Source organism: Staurois parvus, unplaced genomic scaffold (genome assembly GCF_062004578.1).
Source record: "Staurois parvus isolate SC_StPar_1 unplaced genomic scaffold, SC_StPar_1.0 ptg000218l, whole genome shotgun sequence".
Taxonomy (NCBI): Eukaryota; Metazoa; Chordata; class Amphibia; order Anura; family Ranidae; genus Staurois; species Staurois parvus.
In genome coordinates, this window is record NW_028318014.1 from 105,031 (window position 1) to 130,000 (window position 24,970).

The 24,970-nt window shown below is 39.5% G+C and overlaps 1 protein-coding gene across 7 annotated transcripts in view; it reads right to left on the reverse strand.

Annotated features, from left to right (window-relative positions):
- The window catches only part of PAM (peptidylglycine alpha-amidating monooxygenase), a 248,266-nt gene that overhangs the window by 77,601 nt on the left and 145,695 nt on the right, over window positions 1-24,970 (reverse strand). For 4 of the 7 annotated variants that reach the window (XM_089679107.1, XM_089679108.1, XM_089679105.1 and 1 more), the window contains exons 13-15: window positions 24,174-24,358; window positions 24,015-24,086; window positions 3,433-3,747 (exon numbers count right to left, since the gene is read on the reverse strand). In XM_089679107.1, the coding sequence (XP_089535233.1) occupies window positions 3,433-3,747; window positions 24,015-24,086; window positions 24,174-24,358 (572 nt within the window). The remainder of the gene's footprint in view (window positions 1-3,432; window positions 3,748-24,014; window positions 24,087-24,173; window positions 24,359-24,970) is intronic. The other 3 variants (XM_089679111.1, XM_089679112.1, XM_089679109.1) reach the window with 1 other exon arrangement.

Below are 24,970 nucleotides of genomic sequence, written 5' to 3' on the forward strand. Positions count from 1 at the left end.
GCCATAATTCCAAAAGATATGTTTGGCACAAAAACAACACTGCACATCACCAAAAGAAGCATGGCGTTGGCAGCATCATGCTTTGGAGCTGTTTTTCTTCAGCTGGAACTGGGTCTTTAGTCAAGATAGAGAGAATTATGAACAGTTCCAAATACTAGTCAATATTGGCACAAAACCTGCAGGCTTCTGCTAGACAGCTGAACATGAAGAGGAACTTCATCTTTTAGCATTATAATTATTATACAGTATTTATATAGCGCTAAACATGACAACGAGCATACATCCAAATCAACAAAGGAATGGCTTCACCAGAAGAAGATTAAAGTTTTGGAATCACCCAGCCAGAGCCCAGACCTGAATCTGATCAAAAATCTGTGGGGTGATCTGAAGAGGGCTGTGCACAGGAGATGCCCTCACAATCTGACAGATTTGGAGTGTTTTGCAAGGAAGAGTGGGCAAATATTGCCAAGTCAAGATGTGCCATGCTGATAGACTCATACCCAAAAAGACTGAGTGCTGGAATAAAATCAAAAGGTGCTTCAACAAAGTATTAGTTTAATGGTGTGCACACTTATGCAGCCATATTATTTTAGTTTGAAATCTTTGAGGTGGAGGGAAGTAAAAATAAAGTTTGTTGTTCAACTGAGTTGTACAGTTTATAGGTTAAATTAAAAGGTGGAATATATTCTGAAATTATTTATTTTTGTCTCATTGTTTTCCATCACAGAAACTAACATTTTAACAGAGGTGTGTAGACTTTTTATATCCACTGTACATAGGGGAGTATTTTTCTTCAGCTTTTCTTTTCTTTTTTTAACACAAAAGCATTTTAGTGTGAAAGCAGCCTAGGGTCCATGTAGATGGTCATTTCCGAGGCTCAATGAACTCCACCAGCATCCATCAGACTATTCCATTAAATGCAGTACAAAGCATCTGAACAGGACATGATCCTATAGAGATGCTTGTACTGCACTCTGTAAAACAGACAAGCAGGCGTGTGCACTGTAGGACCACTGCAGAAATAAAAACCTAATAAATAATAACCATTCTAATGTCAGACAGTAAAGATCATAATGGAGAGCCCTGCTGGGTATTTACTATTGAAACAATTTATAATGTCGTGTCATTAATCTCTTAATAGAATGAACCACTTACAACCACAAGCTATAACATCAATAACAGTGTCTTATTAGTAAATTGCCACATTGCTTTGACGTGTTAAAAATAATGCTATCCAGGTTTTCAGTCTATCATAACCATCATGCAGTACAAGCTCTTACTGCTGATAGGTTTAAACACATGAGGAACGGGAAAAAAATGAAAATAAAAGAGGAATGTAGTGAATGATTAATATGAGAAGGAGAGATGTATTTGGAAACATCGACTTGGCAGCCGGTGATGTGAAGACAGCCTGCAGAGCAGCCCACGCACAGATGTCTGCCATGCATACATATTGCTTACTTTTAAAAGGATAATCGCCACATGCCATACTATTATCTGGCTTTCCACATTAGCGAGAAAGACTAAACACAATCAATATCGTAGAGACCACAACACGAATTAAAACAAAAGGCAATGCCGTCAAGGTTTGCTGCCATAGAAACCTGAAGGGAATGAGTCAGGTTTTCAAAATTACACTGTGGAAACAGACCTGACAATAAAGGGCCATTTAATAAACCAGAAACTTCAGAGGCTGCTTTTAAGGCTGTGTCCTGTGCCCTTTCCAATTGGCTTACTACACTTCATTTTGCAAATAACATCCACTGATTTAAAGAAAGTCTATTTATGTCTCTTAGAAATGTCCTGCTGTGTAATTAGAATTGGGGGGGGGTAGACATCTATTGAAGCATGCATTCTACAGATGGACCATTATCTGTATAATAGAATTTCAGCAGCTACTGTACGTGCATGTATGTCATTTACGCTAAGACCGCAGACGTCAGAAGAAGGGGCAATTACGGAAAATGTGACATAATGTGAATTGGACAAAATACACATGGCCATATTATTATGGGTTGGTTTTACTTTTTACACTAAAAACAGTGGGCCTCAAATAAAGAGGGAAGAAAGGAAAGTGGAGAATTTCTAACAGCAGCCAGGGTTTAGCTGCTAAAGCAGCTCATGCATAGCACGATGGTCCTATTTGTAGCACTGTTTAAGATAAACACGTACAGTAGACTGCAAATAGAAAGGGACATTAAGATGAATCAACTGCCACTATGAGGATAGTCCTCCTTTTCCCTACTATAACACTACAAGAATGTTTAGATGCAAAAATTTAATTAAGAAGACAGAGGAACATTAGTGGAAGAGAGCTTAACTTGTATGTGGCTGGCCTCAGAATGTGAAAAGAGACAGCTGATTGATTGGTCATGTACAACACAATTTTCCAGTAAGGTAAATCATGCCATAACTCATGATTACTAAACCCTTTTTAATACCAAGAGCAGGGGTCTCCAAACTATGGCCTGTGGGCCACATCTGGTCCACTTCAAGATTTTATATGGCCCACAAGACAAGTCCATGAAAATACCCTGGTTGGAGTTGATGCTCCAGTCGGTTTATTGTAATATGGAGACTGATGCATCTACCGCTATCCATCTGTGATCCTCCTCCAGTCTGTAGTGTCCATTCTCCACCCCTCCACTGTGGTTGTCTGTTAAGTCCATCAGCACCCTAGTAACCAATGACATGTCTGGTACACCCCTCATGCCTTGCCACCTGATAGGTAAAAAGTAGGGGGAGGGGGGGGGGCTCTGCTGGGCACAGATGGATGTAAGAAGAACCTTGCTGGGCACACATGGATGTAAGGAGGGACTTGGCTGGGCACACATAGATGTAGGAGGGAATGCTGCTGCCCACAAATAGATGTAAGGGGGGACTTTGATGGGAACTACTGCATGCAAGGGGTGGACTGTTTATAAAATAAAACTGACTGACTTGTTTTATTTGTACAATATATGATGTGGCCCTCATATTAAAAGGTTTGGAGACCCCTGTCCAAGAGGATAAACTAAAGCCATGACTCCTATGGAGGCAATCACTATTTTTGAAAGAGGGGGGTGGAGTGGGGTTCAAAAAAAATAATTGATCTCTGGCCCATCTTTCATTCAGCATCTGTTAATTTAAATGTATTTTAATAGTAAGCAGAATTGAAAATATAGCAATACATACATATATACTTCATGCACTTTTGGGGTGTAACTTTAGAATGGCACAGATCATGATGGTGTCAATAAGTAATATAGAGCTAGAAAGGGACTATAAAAAAGAAATATAAAGCTAGAAAGGGACTAGAAAAACAATGGGGTATCTGGGTCCAATCATTTACAGTTCTGCCTCTGTTTTCTGTTAGTTAGAAACTTCCCTTCAGGTTTTGCTAATGTGGATGAAGCATTTGCAGCAGCTATCGTAGAATGATTCCCCACCAACCTCCTGGATGCTGTTTGTCCACTCCACCAAGTTTAGCTTCCTGCACCAGAGACAGCATATTATTCCCTGGTGGTCTCAACGTGGATTCTAATCTGTGGAATTTGTGAATTCGATCTCTGACCAGAATCGTATCAGGCCTCTCCTTGTGTGCTAACACTTGTCTGGATATGTACCAGCCAGGGTCTTTCTTTTGCACCACATCAGCGATCTCCTCTACGAGATCAGAGTTTATAATATCAGTGGGGTTATATTTATGGACATGAACAACATCTTCCCTTTCGCCTAGCAGTTTGGAAAGGACGGAATAGAAATCACCTGTGCAGGGAGAGAACAAAAGAGATAAAAACAGAGAGATGGAAGATTAACACATCATAGTGGACACAAAAACGTCAGATCATTCTCATTATGTAGGCCTGGCTTAGTCATATTTCACACGCAACCATCTTTTAGTAGCGACATTTACATAGAAATGGCTGTGTCGGCCTGATGTTTCCAGAAGAAAGTAACACAAAGACTGTCCTTGGCTACTGTGACGGAAATGAAGCATGTTATTGCTATACAAGGCGTGCTTCAGATGATGATGTTCAGGGCACGCTTACATCGACGTGAAGGCTATATTACTTTTACATCTTAAAATAATACATTTATAGAGGTCACCATAGAGATCATAATATATTTCATAGCTTGTACAGCAAATGTCACCAGGAAATAGAGCATACAAGAAAGCTTTGTTTTCACAAGCAATAGATAAGAACATAACTCATTATAGCTACATGTAGAAACACTAGGGAGTTATTACTGTGCTAAGGAAATGACCAATACACTAGGAAAATCATCTTCCTCCTAAGTCAAGCAGCAGGTACATTTAAAGCTGAACTCCAGGCACTGCTAATTAATGCAACTGTGTATTCATTAAAAAAAAATAAGACATGTATTTTTAAATATAACCAATAGAAGTACCTACATTTGTCTTTGTCTTATAATCCCCCCGAAAGCAGAACTTACACTGGAGAAAGGAGGAGCAGCACTAGAAGGCTTTTAGGTGTCCTGCAGGTAAATGTAGTCACAAGGAACATGCTGACAGAAAGAGAGGGAGAGAGGAGCTTTTCAGTCTCCTGCTGCTCCTTTACTGTCCAATCACAGGCAAGGGGCAGGGGAGTAACTAGGCTGTTCTGCAAACTGCATTAGGGAAACGTTACTTCACCAGCCTTGAAGCACCCTTTGGCAGAGCAATGTAAAGCTCAGGACTGTATGGACCAAAATATAAATCCTTTTCCTGGAGTTTAACTTAAAGCCAGAGTATATGGAGTCACACTAAAGCAAAATCCCCAGACTAGGGGGGTTGAAATCCAAAAAGCAGGAGAGGTCATGTTTACAAAACTTCACAGGGGTTTTTAATGTATAAAGTAAGATAACTTTATTATAAGCCAAAAAGTGTGCACAGAGAGGGATAGAAAACTTTTTTTTATGTTGGAATTGGGCGTTCTCTACTGTATCTACCTGAACTTTGGCTGGAATGATTCTTCAACCAAAACATTTTTCAGTTTTGTAATTAGCATACCAAGCTGACCCTCACAATATCTTCTGGTATTTACAGTATACTATATACTTACATATTTGTCATGAAGAAGCTGTGGAACATATGTCAATAAAATACTATCTAAAAAATAAGAAATCCGCTAGTAGGTATGAGACCTTCACAACTCAAGAAGGGGGTCTCATTCATTCACTGAGGGCAAAGTGACAGGTTTCCTAAAAGACGCCACTGAATGATTTCATTAGACTGTACTCAAGTAAATCAAATATCTATTCTGGGTGGATCCTGGTATATTAAAGCACTAAATTCCAGTACAAAGCATTCAAAACTGGAAGAACTAATGGAATAGTCATCTTAAAAACTTCAAGAGATAACAGTGAGTTAAAAGAAGGTGACGTGAATATCAGTGGAGAGTGTTGTCCTAGTAATCCAGAAACGTCTGATCACATGCCCCAAATTATTAGATCTCTAAAACACCCAAAATCAATTTAAAACACATGTACCAGAAAGATACACTTGTAGTAAATGTTTGGTGGATGTTACATGCATTGCTTTAAAATCAACTCGTTGTTTTATTTCTAGCATTTAAACAAAATGTTTTCTTTGTACAAGCACACATTACCTCCAATTAAATCTTCATGTCAAAATTATAAACAGATACAAAAGATACAGGCAGCAGATTAAATAACCAAATATCATCTATTAAGCTTGAAACTGGCAAGTCTCCCTATTGGTCCTTTATTATGAAAGTGGCCTCAATGACCAATAGGAAGGTGGGACTGGGATGGGCCAAGTTGGCTTGAAAATACTTTGGCTATCTCTCCAAGTGGCTGATCTCTTGAGCATGTAGCTTCTCAGATTATTATTATTATTATACAGTATTTATATAGCGCTAAGAGGTTTGCTCAGCGCTGTACATTATAAAGGGGGGGAGATGTGTCCAACCTGAGGCCCACAGGCCACATGCAGCCCAATATGGCTAAAAATGCAGTCCAAAAACAAAATTAAACACTTACTTACAAATATCAAGGGTTTTTTTTGCAATTTTTTGTAAAAATGTGTTTACACTTAGCAAATACATGCAGCTGAGGAAATATTGGAAAGTGTCTCTTTACTGGACTTTTATCAGTTTTTTCTGCTCAAGAAAATTATCCCACTTTTCACAATCATGCCTTATTCATATTATCAGTTTTCAGTGGCACCTTTATTTGAGAGCAACTATTTTCAAGGATGAAGCACATGAAGGGCAAAATTAGATACAAAATATCTGATGAGTACCTTTAGAATTTATTGAGAATTGCTAACACATCCATCCAACCAGATATAGATGTGCTAATTTATCAAAAACAGTGTCAAATATTGCACACGTTTTATGTTGCCCTCTTTTACTTTTATAATAAAAAAAAATGAAGTTTTATCACTCAGATACTGTACGTACATTATCTATATCAGTGATTGTTTACTTGTGATCTGCCTGACTTTCTCTGCTCATCAGCTATCCTTACAGTAAGAGCATGTTATGTCTGGCCTAAGCCAATTCCTCTTCTTTCAATGTGACCCAGGAAAGTCAAAAGGTTGGACCACCCCTGCACTTTCTAATCAGGTGCTCAGTCTGAATTGCCCCCATCTCTGGGAACTCTATAAACACTGAATCCTACAAAGAGGAACATATTTTACTGAAGTTGAACATTTTTTTTGAAACCTGTAAAAATAAGGAACATAAGGAGTAAGGGAATTTAAACGAACGTGGTAAAAGTAGTGACATATCAGACAAAACCAAAGGATTTTGTTTTTTGTAACTAGGTAAAATGTAATTAAGGACAATAAAATTGTTACATTTCTATTTCAATTCTTTATTACTAGGTCACTATGTTTCTAACCATAATCTGCTTCCTTTGTAATTGCTTCAACAGTTGCTATGGCTGCCTATTATTTCTTGCATCAGCAGGTCTGTTCACAGAAGGGGTGTTACTTATTTTATTCCTCTTGTTTTAAGTTGAGGACATAAGAAATACACATAGGCAAAATGCATATTTACATTACAGTACAAACACCATGGACATACACTTTAATACAAGATCTGCCTATTCAATGTTAAAAACCAACAGCAGACAAAATGACCTTAATAGACTGTGTCATGTTTGCAAACAATCTTTTGCTTTCCAATTATTTGAACTAGACATTCAATACACAGACCTGGAATAAGAGTCCCTCAGGTGATATAATCTCATCTCAGAAAATAATTACCACGGTTATTAGCACACTGCCATAAGTAAATTATAATTAAAGAAAACACTTCTCCAGCTGAAACACCTCGGTGGAGATGAGTAGCGAGGGGAGAGAACTATGCGTCAAACCACCTTCAGGGTACAAACTTTAATCTGGACTGTTTACTGGCAATGAAAAGACAAAAAGAGTTAACTGGTCTTAAAGACTTTTAACTACGGGAATACCAAGCCAACACACAATATACCATATTTTTCATAGTAATATTTATTTGAATATTTTCAAGATGGCATACTTATTATGACTGTTCAGAGTGCACTTAGTAAGCTTTAGAAGGAAAACTTATCTAGATAAAAATTACCATATGTCTAATACATTCTTAAAAAAAAAACCACAACATGAGAAATTAAGTTGGAAGAAGCCATCTAGAGAATGTTGGCAGGGGTGGGAAGAAACTGTTGCAGGTATGAGGTGCCTACACAAACTCAAATCTTCCTAAAAAAAATTTGGAAGTGATATAATGTATTTCTATTTTCAGATAAAAACTGTACTGATTAAACGAAAATCGTACGATCTGGTATCACGAGAAAAAATGTTGTGCTTGTCCTTTCAAATAATTTCTGACAAAAGCTGTGTACCAATGATCAGATTATTGTATTATCGCTTATAAAGCGGTATTTTTGGTACAATTTTCTGATTGTGTGTACTAGGCTTTACATTAGCCAAGGATGGATAGATGTCTTTCCAAGAACAATGGGTAGGGAGCTACCTATCTAACTTGTAATGGACAAGTACTTAATATGTTTTCTAATGTCATCTGCCTAATTATAATTATTATATAGAAAGAAGTATATGCAGTAAGCAACAGCGCAGTCCCCATGAACAAATATAATTGTATGCATATATGCAAAGAAAATGAAAATATGAACAAGCTGAAAACCGTCATGTTAGGATTAATTCTATCCTAGATAAGTGATAGACAAAGATAACAGATTTCCTTTAGAACCTTCAGAGGAAGTTGCTCTAAGAATGCTGGTATTGACAAACAACATCCTTTAGTTGCTCCACACACAGAAACTGCACTACTGGTGATTCATACTCTGAATGATCTAGGGTTGTTAGTGGTGTACCCCAAGGTTCAGTGTTGGGACCCTTACTTTTTAATATATTTGCAAATGATATAGGGTCTGGGATTAAAAATCCCATTTCAGTCTTTGCAGACACCAAGCTGTGCAGTGGAATAATGTCCTTACAGGATGTCTCCAACTTACAAGCCGACCTCAATGCACTGTTTAATTGGGCAACTATGTGGCAAATGAAGTTTAATGTTGATAAATGTAAGGTTATGCACTTGGGAGCTAAGAATATGCATGCATCATACATACTAGGGGGAGGACAACTGGGGGAATCAATGGTGGAGAAGGATCTGGGAGTTCTGGTAGATGACAAGCTTAATAATGGCATGCAAAATCCTCTCTTGTATTAAAAGAGGTATAGACTCCAGAGAGAGAGATATCATATTACCCCTGTACAAATCATTAGTAACACCTCATCTGGAATATGCAGTTCAGTTTTGGGCACAAATTCACAAAAAGAACATTGGGGAACTGGAGAAAGTACAGAGAAGGGCAACTAAACTGATAAGAGGCTGGGAGGAGATCAGCTATGAGGAAAGATTAGAGGAACTGAATTTATTCTCTCTTGAGAAGAGGAGATTATATGTATAAATACATCAGTGGTTCATATAGTGAACGCGGGTTATTCACCCTGAGGTCATCACAGGGGACAAGGGGGCACTCCTTACATCTGGAGGAAAATAAATCTAATCTCCAAACACAGAAAAGTTTCTTCACAGTAAGAGCTGTGAAAATGTGGAATAGACTCCCTCAAGAGTGGGTTCTGGCCAGCTCAGTGGATTGCTTTAAAAAAGGCCTGGATTCTTTCTTATATACACAGAATATAACTGGATACTAACATTTATAGGTAAAGTTGATCCAGGGAATATCCGATTGCCTCTTGGGGGATCAGGAAGGAATTTTTTCCCCTGCAGGAGCAAACTGGACCATGCTTTGCTGGGGTTTTTGCCTTCCTCTGGATCAACTGTGGATATAGGATAAGTTTTGTTTTTTGTTTTTAGCCAGACTAACCATGTAACTATGGTGTATTGGTGCTAAAGGACCCCATAGCTATCACTTAGCATCAGCCTTAACCTATAAAAACAGAAGTGGATTTGGTAGTAATTACCCTTCTGCCCTCTCCTGCCACCCTTCCCTGCACTCTGTTACTGACCATTAAACAGGAATTTTGACAGCTTATCTACTTGATAAGTGCTTTTCTTGCAATGTAACAGATTACACTCTACAATGCAACATTTCATATTTAACGAAGCACAAGAAACAAATACCAGGAATAAACACATAAACCAAATAAATGGAAGGGTGAGTGTTCAGGTAAGGAAACACAATATATAATAGCACTAGCCGAGAAGAAATATTAGGTAGTTGAAATGTCTTCCAGAAATGATATACGAGATGTGGCTAGGTCTTGCTTATTGAACTCATCTATCAGAAGCCGAGCTACGTCCCCCATAACACAAGAGGAAATACACAGATGGAATGACATGGCATTCTTGTGCAATAACAAAAGACAAACGCAAAGGTTATCATTAGTCAACCTGTATCAGAGCCAAAGCCAGAGATCAATGGGCAAAATGTCAGACAAAAAAAGGTTTATGACTTAGGCTGTAGGTGAAAAACGCTAGAGACATGTAAAAAGACAAAAATAATGTCAAGTCACCTATTTCATATATTTAAAGAAAGAGTTGGTTCTAGTTTCTAAAAGCTGTAACAAATGACATTTAATAATACTAGCAATAATTGGAAAAATTGCACCTTTCTGTGGTCATTCACAATTATCACAGATCTAAAGCTGCTCTTACAGTAGTCTTTTTTTTTTTTTTTACGTGGGTTGAACGGAAAAAAAAAACGGATCCGATTCCCCTATCCACACATGCGAGGTGCATGGGGGAATCCTCCCGCTGTTTCATTGTGTTCTGAGAGAAGGGAGACTTCCTCCCTCCATCATAATACACAGATCAGTGCTGCAGTAATTAGAATTATTCTCTGTGCACGCCTGTTAGAAAGGCCTCATGCACACTAGATGTTTTTACAGCTGCTTCTAGGGGCATCTCCCACAGGTGAAGAGGACAAACTTGAAAACTAGTTAGTAATCAGCAATTAAATCTTGGGGTCCTTTGTGTATTTCTTCCAGGTCTGTGCAGTAATCCAGCATGGAACAACCCCTGGCACTTTGCCTCTGTGCAGGAGTACCCAATATTGCAGCCACCAGACTGGGTTTACAGTGCTGTGAAAAAAGTATTTGCACCCTTTTTATTTTGCATATTTGTCACACCTAAATGATTGAGCTCATCAAACAAACTTTAAAGTGGTTCTAAAGGCTCAGGTTTTTTACCTTCAAGTTTTCTATGCATGAAGGTAAAAAAGCCCTTTGTGTGCAGCGCCCCCCCCAGCCCCATTCAATCCTTACCTGAGCCCCCTCCGATCCAGCGATGTTCTCGACAGTCTCTGTTGTCTGGGGTCTCTTCCTCCTCATTGGCTGAGACAGCAGCGTGAGCACATTCTCTTATGGACGCATAGAGCAGACGCATGGGGAAGAGCATGCAGCAGTGCCCCAGGGCGAGCGGCTTTCTCTGAAAAGAAGAGGCTCGGGGCTACTCTGTGCAAAATCACTGCACAGAGCAGGTAAGTATAGTCATGTTTGTTATTTAAAAAAAGAAGAAAGAAAAAAAGAAACTTTAGTGTCACTTTAATATTACTCAAAGATAACCTGAGTAAATACAAAAATGCAGTTTTTAAATGATGATTTAATTTAATGGAAAAAAGCCGTCCAAACTTGCCTGGCCCTATGTGAAAAAGTAATTGCCCCCTAAACTGGTTGTACCAGCCATGGCGGCAACGACTGCAATCAAGCGTTGGCGATAATTGACTATGAGTCTTTCACTCACTCTACTCTTCTTTGCAGAATTGTTTTAATTCAGCCACATCGGAGGGTTTTCGAACACAAACGGTCTGTTTAAGGTCATTTCACAGCATCTCAATTGGATTTAAGTCTGGACTTTGACTAGGCCCCTCCAAAACCTTATTCTATTTATTTTTTTGAGTCATTCAAAGGTGGACTTGCTGGTGTGTTTCGGATCATTTTCCTGCTGCATAACCAAAGTGCGCTTGAGCTTGAGGTCACAAACTGATGGCCAAACATTCTCCTTCAGGATTTTCTGGTACAGCACAGAATTCATGGTTCCATCAATTATGGCAAGGCGTCCAAGGTCCTAAAGCTGCAAAGCAACTCCAGACCATTACACTACCCACCACCATGTTTGACTGTTGGGATGATGTTCTTTTTATGAAATACCATGTTAGTTTTATGGCAGCTGTAATGCGATGCATACCTTCCTAAAAGTTCATCAGTCCACAGAATATTTGCTCAAAAGTCTTGGGGATAACCAAGATTTTTTTTGGCAAAATGTGAGATGAGCCTTTGTGTTCTTTTTGGTCAGCAGCGAGGCCTGCGGTTCTTTAGATGTTGTTCTTTAGATGTTGACCTTCTGGATGAGTCGTCGTCATGCTGTTGGAGTAATTTTGGTCGGCAGGCCACTAGTGGAAAGGTTCACCACTGTTCCAAATTTTCTCCGTTGGGATCCCAAAGTCTTAGAAATGGCTTTGTAACCCTTTCTGGACTAATACATGTCAATTACTTTGCTTCTCATCTGTTCTTGAAATTCTTTAGATAGCGGCATGATGTGTTGTTTTTTTTAGATCTTTTAGTGTGCTTCACTTTGTCAGACAGCTTCTATTTAAGTGATTTTTCAATTCAACAGGTCTGGCAGTAATCAGGACTGGGTGTGGCAAGTGAAATTTAACACAGCTTTCCAATAAAAATGTGGTTAATCACAGTTCATTCATGTTTTAGCAGGAAAAAAAAGGGGGGAGGGGGCAATTATTTTTCCATATAGGGCCAGGCAGGTTTGTACAGTTTTTTTCCTTTAATAAATTAAATTATTTAAAAACTTTATTTAGTATTTACTCAGGTTATCTTTGTGTAATATTAAAAATTGTTCGATGATCTGAATCATTTAAGTGTGACAGATATGCAAAAAAAGAAAAAAAAAATCTGGAAGGGGGGAAATACTTTTTCACAGCACTGTACTTCCACCAAGACTAATGTTAGAAGGACAGCCGATGGCTCACAGTCTTTGAAAGCAATAGATGAGTATGCAGACTGTGCAACACTTTTAATCTTCTGCAGTCTGTAGCCTACAACTCTGATCGAGTGGCTAAAATCCTACAGTACAGTTGAACTGAAGTCGATCGGTACCTTAACTTCTGGTCAACCACTGTGGCCATACATGGATCGAAATTCAGCTGGTCTCTGCTGAATCGGCCAAATTTCGATCCATGTATGACCAGTTTTATGATACTTATGTAACAAATCAGTTTAATAACATACTCTTTTATATATTCTTTCAAATAGAATAGATACTGTATATTTGAAACATAATCAGCTTATTGTAAATCATCTTTAAGTGTGTCAGTGTTTTACAAATCTGGCATCTGTATTTTGTCTGTCATCAAATATCCAAAGGGAAGGTGGACAGCCACTTACACATTACAAATGCAGACTGTTTGCTGTTTAGAAGTGTAGCAATGTGACTGAGCCTTTCCACTTCTTTCCATTTCTAGCAGTTTCCTCAGACATCATAAAAAAACTCTCTAGATGGTTTACTCTTCTCAGCCATTCAATGGGGAACTCATTACAAGATCGACTGCTAAATGATGTAGACTCCACAAATCATTGTTTTATGTAAATGTGACTTGACAATATATTTATACCAATTTCACTAAACTCGTATTTACTGCCTCTAAAACAGTAAAGAGGAGGCCAATTTGGAAAAACCAACTCAAATCATATCTTCCCTGTCTCTCAACAATGTTGGTTGGTAAAGATGTTATTAAGGCACATAACAAGGGCCAGGCAAACTACAAACTTTAAACAGAGTGGATTTTTCCTAGTTTATAGGCAAACCAAGCAGGAAATTTTCACGTTGGCTGTAAAATGCCCAGACTATGAACATTAAAATATTTACACTATTAACAAACAGAAAAAGAGCTTTAAAACACACAATCACTGACCTCTCTAGCTGCTTTTAATATGAAGCTATTCAGTCTTAACCTGCTGTCTCCAGAAGGTTGGTTTTAGGGTTATTTCACTCCACGGTGGATTGTTGTTCAGAGTGCTGTATAGCAGCATCTGACAGGTGTTAAGGAGGCACTAATGCTGATGCCAGTTTTTTTTTCAATTGCTAAATGTCAATTTTACATTGTGCTGCGCATCCATTGATTTCAATAAGTGAGTCTGACAGACGGCGGAGCCTGTCAAACTCCGAAGCTCGAGTCTATTCAGAGACCCAAGGACGTGCCTTCGCACGAAACGTGCTGGGCAGAGCTTACATGCTGATATCATGCTCACCGCTTCTGGTCCGGAATGGCAGCCATACTTGTGAGTTTGGCCACTAATTATTCTTTTTAATCCCAGTCAGATACAACTGTTTGAATGTATAGCTTTTGTTTTGTGTTGTTTACCTTTTGTGAAGCGCAATAAATACTACAGTCTGTGGCTCTGTGTGGTAAGCATTTCCCCCATACAGCAATTGAGACTGCTGCGGTCCCTAGTGGAAGAAAGTTTAAGAGCTTCCAGAGGTAGAGGGGACCAGAGCTATGATGTGGAAAAGTTTAATCCTAATATGTGTTTAAGTTTTTGGCTGCGGTTGTTTGCAGCAAACTATCTGGTGAGTGTATACTGGTGGAGGTGTAGTGACCCTCATATTCAGAAGGTGACATCTGTTTGGAACACAAGCACAATAGGATGAACATTTCGTGGATTTTTTAATTGATTTATTTGATGACGTTGTGTTTTTTACTATGTTTAATCGTCATTTATCAGCCATACACGTTAATTAATTTAGTGTCATATTAGCAGGTTGTTGATATTTTGGGTGCTGCACATAAAAATACAATCACAGCAATTACATCACTGAGAAGCACAGGGAACACCTCTAGTTTTAGAAATCCCTTAAAAGAGAAGTATCTTGGCCATATAGTCTTGATCCACCCAGCTGCCTAACTGACAGCTGGCTTAGGCTCTCAGGGCTTGGTTGAGAGCCGAAGCCATCTGTGCTAGTCCCCTCCCCAGCCCACTGCTCCAGTGAGTGCTGGAGGGGCAGAGCAGAGGGCGTTGACCGAGAACTGAGTGGTTAGCAGTCATGTGGTTGCTCTGCTCTCAGCAGGGGACAGCTGCAGCATCAGAACTATGCTTCAGCATGGAGAAGAGTATGTGTTTGTTTTTTATAATCTCAACCTTCTCCTTTAAAGATCCAAATGATTAAAATAAAGAATCTACAGCTGGGTTTAGTCTGATTTTAACAAATTAGAAACACTAGAAAGCTAGCAGGCTCCCCAGATTGTGTTCTCAAAGAAAAACACAGTGTGCGTATGTCGCAAACTTGAAAATTAAATTTCTTCACAATTTTATAGATGAATAGGGCTTTTTAAGTGCTTCTGATGCTTGTTCAGAATATGTAAATACTTTACTGTGTATGATCTGGGCACAGGTTCACTTTAATGTAGCCCTTTCTCCATCAGCATACACAGTTCACTTTTCCTTTGCTCTCCATTCAGCACCAGGGGATGAAGGATAAACCCATTCATTCTAAGTATACCTTGGGCCAATCAAGGCTGTTGTAGAAGGTGTCCAAAGTCCTGTGTGAGCTACATCTCCAGCTACGCTCAGCTTACACAAGGTTTTCGTTACCTCCTGGCAGTTTAATGGAACAGTGAGGGGAAGGTAAGAATACGCTGCTTGCTACTGAGAATGCAATAAAAGTGACAATGCAAGGGCAAAGCACAAGTTCACTTCAAAATAAAACAGTCACGAGAGAGCTGACATTGCTGACCTTCTTTTCTAAAAATGCTATTTTTACTGTCATGTTTACTCATTCTCTGAACTGGAACAAGTAGGCAGATAAGGACTTCTGACATTACTGATGTCCATACCTGTTCTGGGTCACTGTCCAACGTCAACAAGGAAGCCCCCAGATTTCTCTTATGACAGACTTTCACAGTTAGAATTGGAATCAACTTCATAAAGGGCACAAGCAACAAAGTCTAGGCACAGACATAAGATCAGATGATCCCAGCACTCAAAATGTTCAAACTACAATTCCTGCATTCCAGATGCATTTTGCCTAAACATTTACATGTGTTTTTGATATGTTTTCAATGCATTCCATTGTCTGTTTTGTTTTTTTTTTTTTTTTGACACTTGAAAGATCTTTATCTTAATTCAGGACAATGTGCAATCCTGGTGTATTTACGTACATTCCTGGACATTTATATGTTTTTGCCTCCTTCCAGATGAAGAAATGCAGCTGGTTCAACTTTTGTTGATGGCACTGGAATCAACTGCATTGGTGTGAATTAGGGACACTGGAATCCATGGAAAACACTGTACATGCATTTTTGATGCAGTTTAAGAACACACTGGAAAGCATCTGATGTAAAACGGCCCTTACAGAAGTTCTATAAAAAGTACATCATTATTTTGGATGAAGCTGCTTGTCCATACACCAAGCAGATGCTGCAACACTGCTCTTATCTTAAAAGGCTAAGTTCACCTTTCTAAAAAAAAAACCTAATAAATAATAAATGCACATTTTTTTAATTTTCATAAAAAAATATGTATCTATTTTTTTTTTTTAAGACCCTGTAAAGCATTGCACCCATGATAAGTCGATTGCAGGGCTCCTGTAGACTGTTGGTGTATCTGTCTGCTTATACCTCTGATGGGCAGGCAGGTTACACAATGACAATAAGAATCAATGAACTACCTAGAGAGCTCACTAGCACCCTGGTAGTTCATTGAGAACTAGAAGACGTCAGCCGCAGAGGCTGTTGATACTTGTAATTCATTCAGTCACAGAACTCTGTGAATGAATGATGTGGCCACGTTCTTTTCAAATCATGGATGCAGGGAGAACATCCCTGGCTCGCTGTCACAATTAAAAGGGGGATCAAGGGGAGGCTGCAGGAGTGGGAGCATGTTAAATGTTCCACCCTAAAAATGGGTGGAACATATAACACGCTCCCAAACATGAACTTAGCCTTTAAAAAAATAATAGCAAATATCCATTCTGAATTGTTGGTTGCAGTGTACCTGCTGAGGAAGAATTATTTCCCAAACGGTCTGTGCCTTGTTGGGGGACAATAATCTCAGGTCAATAGATAACCATATGACACAGAAAACATTTTCACTGATGGGCAGCAACAATTCTAGCTATTTGTCAAGTTTTTGAGCCTTTTTACTTTACCATTTCCAGTTCATATTAATATTACAAAGGTGCTTTTGTTACATTTCTCTTCTAATAGGATTTATTTTTTTAAATAAGTAATTCTGTACAGTCAGATAAACAACATTTTCAGTAAGGACCCTGGACCAATACATAGGGTTGCACTGATACTGGTGCTGATACTAGTCATTTGCATGAGTATCGGTACTCGTGCAAATGCACCGTTACTAAAAAACAATACCTTCAGGTTCGGTTCTTTCAGCGGACAGCTGAAATGTAAACAAAAGAATGCAGGCAATTATCGGTTGTTAAGGACAGACCCGCTGCACTCAAATTCCCTAGTCACTTCCACCTGTCATCCACCTCTGTAAATCCTGCCAGCCTGATGACTCCCTGAATCCTCTTCCCTTCCCACTATGTGGGTGGCCCTGCCCGCTACTCGCACTCAAACACAGCTGTAGGCTGTGCTCAGTCGGTGAGGCTCCGGTGTGGACTGTGGGATGTCTGCCCAGAGGGAGGGTGCCAAGCAGGAGAAGTACCGGCTGGTGGTGATGGGGGCAAGCGGGGTTGAGAAGTCTGCGCTCACCATACAATTCACCCAGGCGAGATTGACATGGGGCTGTGCTGGAATGTGTGAGGAGGGGACCTGGAGGCCACACAGGGACGGGCTGCATGTGTTGTGTTATGGTTTATGCAGCTTTGGGCCCCTGGGGGCCACACTGTTCTGCTCTTCTATATTGTGCAGAGGGGCCACATCCTGCTGCCTTCCTCCTTGATAGTATGCTGGGGAACCAGGGACCACACTGTGCTGCACTTATATTCTGTGTTTTGGGCCCTTGCTGCTTTTCTACATTGTTTTCTGAGGCACCCAGGGGCCACCTTTTGCTGCTCTACTGTATTGTGTTTTGTGGCCCAACACTGTGCTGCTCTTCTATGCATTGTCTGTGGGCCACACTGGCTGCTATCAGCATATGGGGTGACACTAGGTTGGTGTAAGGGGCCCCAGAATTTCTGATGGCTGTCCTGCTCTCACCTTACTGTCATCACTCTTTGCACATTTTAGTTTATCGCCCTTCCCCTGCACATTTTACAACTTCCAATCCACAACTCTCAAACATTCCTGTCATTATCTCACTCTCCTATCACATATCACTACCATCTATCCTACTCCTAGTTTAGTCACAGTTCTCCTTCCTTTGCAACCCCACTGCACAGCTGAAAGGTCCCCTTCTGCCACTTAGTAACTCCCCCCCCCCCCCAGCATTCATATTAGCTTCTGGCCCTGTCTACCTATCCCATCCCTCAACCACTCATCCCAACCATCCCACCCCAAGCCCCCTACCCCTGCCCCTCTATCCCACCCCCCACCCCCTCCCAACCATAGCCTGCATTCCCCACCTCTTACCCACAGCTCCTTTTCCACTTACCTTTCTAAGGCAATAGGTAACTGCAATTGATATCAGTGAGTACTTAAAAAAAAAAAAAAAAGTATCAGTACTTGTACTCCGTGTTGTAATGTAAAAAAATGGTATCGGTGCATCCTTACCAATACAGATTTGCTTTCCATTGGACACTCTGGATGGAAAAGCTCACAATGTGGGATTTGGCAGGGACTAGCAAATTGTGCAACCTATAAGTGTACCTCTCAGCCAGTTTGGAGTAGAGCTAGAGATGTGACAATGTAAAATTTGCATCCCTCACTCAGTAGCCATTGTTACATGAGTTCATTATCATTTCAATGACCCTGTTCCTTTTTACATGTCCACATGATGAAGGGTTTCCACCATGTAGATCAGGGTGCACATTCACTGAATAACAATGTGTACTATACAGACTACAGTGGTCCATTCAGACAAAATGTTGCCTTTTTTTCCTGACAAGATTCCAAGGTATGTGGATAAACTTTAATGAGCTACACATTTGTTTCCAGCAAGACACCAGTGTACAATCACCAAACCCACAGCATAGGACGTTGTCTGCATGTCAACTCTAGGAACAGGTACAATGTTAAATCTAAGCAAACAAACATTTAAGATGGCTGTGTGGTTTCTGAAAAAAAGAATTTAACAAATGAAAAAGCAATCTTGCTTGTTTTATAAAGTAAATAGTAATCTAAAAAACAGTAACCCATAGAAACCTATCAGCAATCATATGTTACTCTTCTGACTACTAATGGAAGATAAAATTACAGATGGTATTGCTTACTGTCATTTGAAACTTTTAACTGATCTGACCTCGATCGGTGTCTTGCAGGGTTTACTCTGTATGATTAGACCATAAGCTATCTGGGCAGACATGGATGTGCTTTTTTATTATTAATAATCCTATTGTTCAGTTATGTATTAAAAATCAATACTTTTTTGTATTCTGTTAGTATAAGCACCTAATATCTTTGTTCATATTCTCTTAATCTAGCGCTCAGACTAAGGCTGGTCAAAGATTATGCAATTTTCTTTTTTTCAACTAAGGGTTGAAGTAAAGATATCTCTTGATTCCCCCATCAATACAGTCAGTGGTGGAATCCCTCCCACTGCACTATTTTATTCCGACAGCGTAAGGTTTCCCTACCATGAGAATACAATGATCACTGCTGGTGACTATAGCCACCGGCAGTGTTTGCACAAAACAAACCTGATAGGCTCGTTGTACTGAGGTTGATTGATAGAACAACTTCAGTACAACCAGTCTGCACACAGACAGATCGAAATCCGGCTGGTCCCTGCTGAAGCGCCTGAAGTTCGTTCCGCCTATGGCTGGTTGGCTAAGAGGCAAGGACCAGCACTGTAAAACAATTGGGTATTATTATACTGCACAGTGCTGGCTGTGATCTTGCTTTCAATTCGGGAAGCTCACATGAATGGCTTCAGTAAGCTGTTGCTCCTTCACTGTTCAACCTGCACAGCTGAGAGCGAGAAGTTGACCAAGAAAATAGAACTTCAGCAACCATTTTTTTTCTACAGTCACCCATCAGATTTGTGGGTAACGAAATAATAAGTGTTAAACTTTTCAAAGGTGCATATGAAAAACACCTACAGCACCAAGGTAGGTCATGTATGTGGCATATAAATGGACGTAATTTCAGGCACTTTTTTTGCACGTATTTTTGTGCGTATAAGCATTCCTGTGTACAATACATACCTAGGCAAAATCCATTCATATTTATGCTTATATGAGAGTATATGCATGTTCCGGCGCAAATAAAAATTTTTTTTTTACAATGTAAACAATGGGCTGCATTTTAGAATCGTAAAAAAGAAAAAAAAAACACTGTACTGAGCTTTTTCAAGCTGCAGTGTGCAAGATACCCATTCATTTATAACAACTCCAGTGGGAAAAAAAAGCATCCCACCCATTTGATGCCCATGCAAATCTGTTCTTTTTTTAAAAATGAGAAAAACTCACCTGAATCAACTACAATGTGTGACCCCCCCCCCCCAATGGCACCTCCTAAAGTGTAACTAAACCCATGACCTTGCATTCACTATATCTCTATATCTGGTTTCCCGTAGTACACAGTACATGGAGATGCAATTATTTTAGTAAATATGAACTGCCAAACACCTTTTCTCATCAGCAGTTAGAGCAGACTTCTATCAGTGTCTAGCAGAGCTCTTGTTAAAGCTTGTAGGAGGAGTTTTCCTTCTCCCCAGATTGTCCTATGAGGTGGCAGGACCCCTGACCGTCTGTCTGGACAGCGCTAACTGGCACTGTGCTGATCACATGCACTCTCCCAAGAAAAAATAAATAAATAACTCTCTAGCAATAGACAACAAACTGAGCGTGTGCAGTTTACCCCCAAGGCTCTGTTCTATTGGCAGATGGAATAGGGACTGTGGAAGAAGGGGAGGATCAGAGAAGACAGAATCAAACATCCTTTTCCCACAATGCAGAGGGTTAACCCTTTAGGTTCCACAGTGAGTATAACAAGCATGATTACTGCATATACAAACTGTTTAAAGTGTTACTAAACCCACAACTGTAAAACATAGTGGTTACTCGTGGTGAAAAGCAGCTCTACATTGTCTTTGCTGATCCAGCTAACCAGTCTGGTCTCCACCTCTCATATGGAGTCACTCCTGAAGGCTTCAGCACTCTGTTCTGTGAGGACCCTACAATGCACTCTTCTCAGACAACGGGCAGTGCCCATGTCAACAGAAAATAACTTGGGCAGTGCAAGACCATACAACCCACCCCCCCCCCCCCACTACAGACCAAAACTAAGGCGATCTGGGACCTTGCTTGCTACATGATCACAATTTTAAGCATGTAATTGGGACTTTTAGATTAGACTTTTTTCATGCAAATACAATTGAGTATGGGGGGGGGGGGGGTGGAGTTGGAGGTATAATCAGAAAAAACTTTGGCATCTCAATACAAAAACATTTTAAAATATCTACAGAGACTAACCCCTTTGCTTGAAATAAGGAACTGTAGATCAGGTTGTACAGGGAAACCTGAAAAGGAAAATGAATCATTCTTTGCCTAGCATGTCTCACAATGCCATATAAATCGACCATGAACAATCAATTTATTGAGTGACTCCGGGAATAACAAGCAGCGTGTATCAACACATATCTCTATGGACTGAACACACGTATCATCTGAAAACAAGATCATATTTAATTTGCAACACAGTTCAGCTTTAACATCACAAAGGCACATATCCCTGGAGACCGGATCTCTTCGTTTTCACATCTATATAAACGTTACAAACGGTACATTATTGCCATAGAAACCAACTGGCTGCAATGAACTTTGGCATTGCTGTTGAACAAAGTATTTTACTTATTGTCTGCTCATTTAAATAATTTTATCACTGCCTGAAATAGAATCAGAAACTATACAGAGCCTATACTCATGTAAAATTTAAGTTTTAAAACCAGCCGTATAAAAGCACATACATTAAAAATGCATGTGCATTTGGGGAACTTAAAAGGGAATTAGAGAACGGTAAACGTTTTCCTCTCCTAAAACCAATTAGTAGCAATCTGCTGGGATTTCTGGGACAATAGAATTTCCAATGCTCCCATATATATTTTTTAGATGCAGGCTTAACAATGAATTATAGACACGGTAACACAAAAGACGACATTTGGTGCTTGGATCACCACGGCATTCAGTTCCACTAATTATACTGGAAACTCTTTTATATACTGCAGAACTACAGAAGTAAGGATTTACAAGAAAGGAACATCAAGCATCACACAACATAGGAGATTGTTCATCAAGATAAGTGGTTAAAATTGCAACCAATCCCATGTGGTTTAGAAATTGCCAGCTATGCAATGGTATAGGTGCAGCCTCTCTCAACATTTTCAAGGAACCTCTGGTAAAACTTAATATATCCACAAATCATGATTCGTTAGTGTATTACTCATTGGGAAGAATGCTCCTTACACTTGTGGTCAGTGGGAAGAATTATCCCCTTACAGATAGTTAAAAAGATCTATGGTGTCAATTGGAACTTATCTGAGAGGCAGAAATTGCTCATTGCTAAAGGAACCCCTAGCTACGTCTGGAGGAACCCTGGTAAAGGGGTTTGCTTTCTACCCTGCCTGCTGTCAGTGGTGCTAGAGCTGAGAGTAGAAGACACAAGTTGGGCTCTAACATAAGCCAATAAAAAATACAGTTTTGGAATTCCTAATCCAAAACGGAGGAATATATTCTACTGTCAGACCAACCTTTCCCATAGCGACTGAGCAGGTCAATAAAGTCTGGAGTGACACAAAAAAAATAAAATCTCGATACATTTCAGTCATAATAGAACAGACACAAAGCCTGATGCATAGGGAAGCAACACACAGCTACTAAACTTGAAAAGTGACTTTAGGTGCAGGAAACCACTTTAAGGCCTCATGCACAAGGAGCAAAAATGTTGCGTATTTAGGCGCCGAGTGTGGTTTTGTTTTTTTTTTAAGCCTTTTGAAAGCATCTCTATATAAGTCTATATGTGTTCATGCATGCATAGGTGTTTGCAGGTGTATTGGAAGGGTAGAATTTAACCACCAAAGGTGCGTTCTTGGGAGGCACTTAAGAGCAGAAAAAAATACTATACGAACATAAATTGCTAGAAGCTTTAAGTGGTAGTAAACTCCATATTTTTATTTTTACTTACAGTAATTATAATAAAGCTGACTTGTAGGTCAATTGAATATCTCCTAAACCTGCACCGTTTAGGAAATATTAGATGCTTTTGACAGCCGGTGCATGCGATCTGAAGGAACGGCATAGCCGTGCTGTTCCTTCAGAACATTGTGTCGTGGCCCGGGACTTCCACACATTCGCAAGCGTGATGTTATCGCGGCTCAGCTGGTCAGATGGCCAGAGCTCGCGAACCCAGAAGAAAGAACAGGAAGCCTCTCCAGCATTTACAGAGCGCCACTGGAGGGCTTCATTTTAAGGTAAGTCCTCCATAATGTGCTAGTATGCGATGCATACTAGCACATCATGACATTGCCTTGCAGAGGAAAACTTTTTATGCATTTATTATTAAGTGCGGTTTAATACCGCTTTAAAACATATGCAAATTAATGCATTCCAGTGGCCAGTAGAATGAATTATGCTCAAATGCTATCAGCGCCTGTGCAATACGCAGCTTTTAGCATGTTTTTTAAGCAGCATTTTCCTTCTAGCAGTTCTGGCATTCAGAGGGGTTCTTTCGGACGTCTCGTGTGAATGAGGCATAACAAGGTAAATAGTGTTGATATAAGTAGAACTGCAAGCAAAATAAAACCATGATATACTGTATACAAGGCAGTCTGTCACTAGCATTAGTAGTTTTTATTTTTCTGAGTCCCCCCTTCATAACAAAGATTATTACTCCTCGATGCTGCCAGTAGATCCACAGATTTTTCCACTTCTTTTAAGAGGATGACAACACTGTGTTCTGCAGTGAAATCATAGAGTTGTTGAATCCCAACTTTAGCTAACACTTTTTAAGAAGGAATACCCTGTAGGTACCCCTGTCAATGTAATAGTTTGTCACAACCCTTCTAAATTTTGTTAGTCAGCTTGGTCTGCATGTAAATATGAAGAAAAAAAATATATAAAAAAGGTATATATATATATATATATATATATATATATATATACACATACACATTTATACACATACATATACATGCACACACGCACAGTATATAAATTTTGAATACTATATTTACAATATACTCCTTTTGGTAGTTCTATCAGCAATAAGGATGTGCAAAGTTCAGTAATCCATAGCAATTAGATTTTAGTGTATTGTTGCTGGAGAGGATTCCTGATTGGCTGATGTGGTATAATGTATATTCTCATTACTTTCAGAACTGCCGAATTAAATAATTTAGTGTAGGTACAAAACATTGTAATAAAATAATTTATTTTTTGCCATTATGTATGTGCATATTTTGTACATACCCTGATCCATCACTTGCTCCTCTTCCCTTTTAGGCTGTTGCTGTATATTTCTTTCTTCATGTTCCGTCATACCTTTAATAGAAACATAAAACAAGATATTCTAGTGTCAAAGCTTCCAATAGTTTCATGTAAGTTACAAGCAAAGAAAGAAATACGTACTTTTGTGACTGCCGTGTCCCATTACCATGTCAGGACTAACAGGGACTGGGATATTGGCTATCTCAGGGATGTGATGAAACATGGCTGGGTCCCCCGTCCGCACACACGTCATATAAGAACTGGCATGAGCAGCTTCCATGTAATACATTATATACAGGTTGCACATTTCATCACTGGAAGTGCCTCTGTTATAAATGAAGAAAGAAAATTAACACCATCCAACACAACAAATTAGAATATATAAGCAATTCTGTCATACCTACCGGTATCTAATAAAATAAACAGTTAGCTCACCTTTACAGAGCAGATATATTACTCAAGTGCCTTTATGAACATTCCTACACCCACATTTCAGGAACAGAAAGAAAGCTGTCATGAGATAAACACTCAGACTGCCATTTTATCCTAAAAATGAAAGCTGCCCCCATCTCAGTTATCACCTGGTTCCTATGCTTCCTGAGTCCCTATCTAGAAAGAACAATGCAAAAAGTAACATTTGAAGTCCATATTCACACACTTGACTCCAGACAGTAGCTCAGATAATGCTAAACCAAAGCAACCAGGATTTTCAGGAGCGCAATGGTAGCCCATTTAGGATCTTTCCTTTAATAGTAGAGTGCTATAGTAGGGAATGACATTATCAAATGTAAAACCTACTTTCTGTGCAGTTGTTCCATACAGCAATACTGCTAGCTAGATCACACTCTTGGTCACTTAGCTTCCTGAGCTCTTATTGTACTTTAATGACCTCTACTTTTTTCTCTATCAAGGGACCGAAACACCTCCACAGTCTTCCA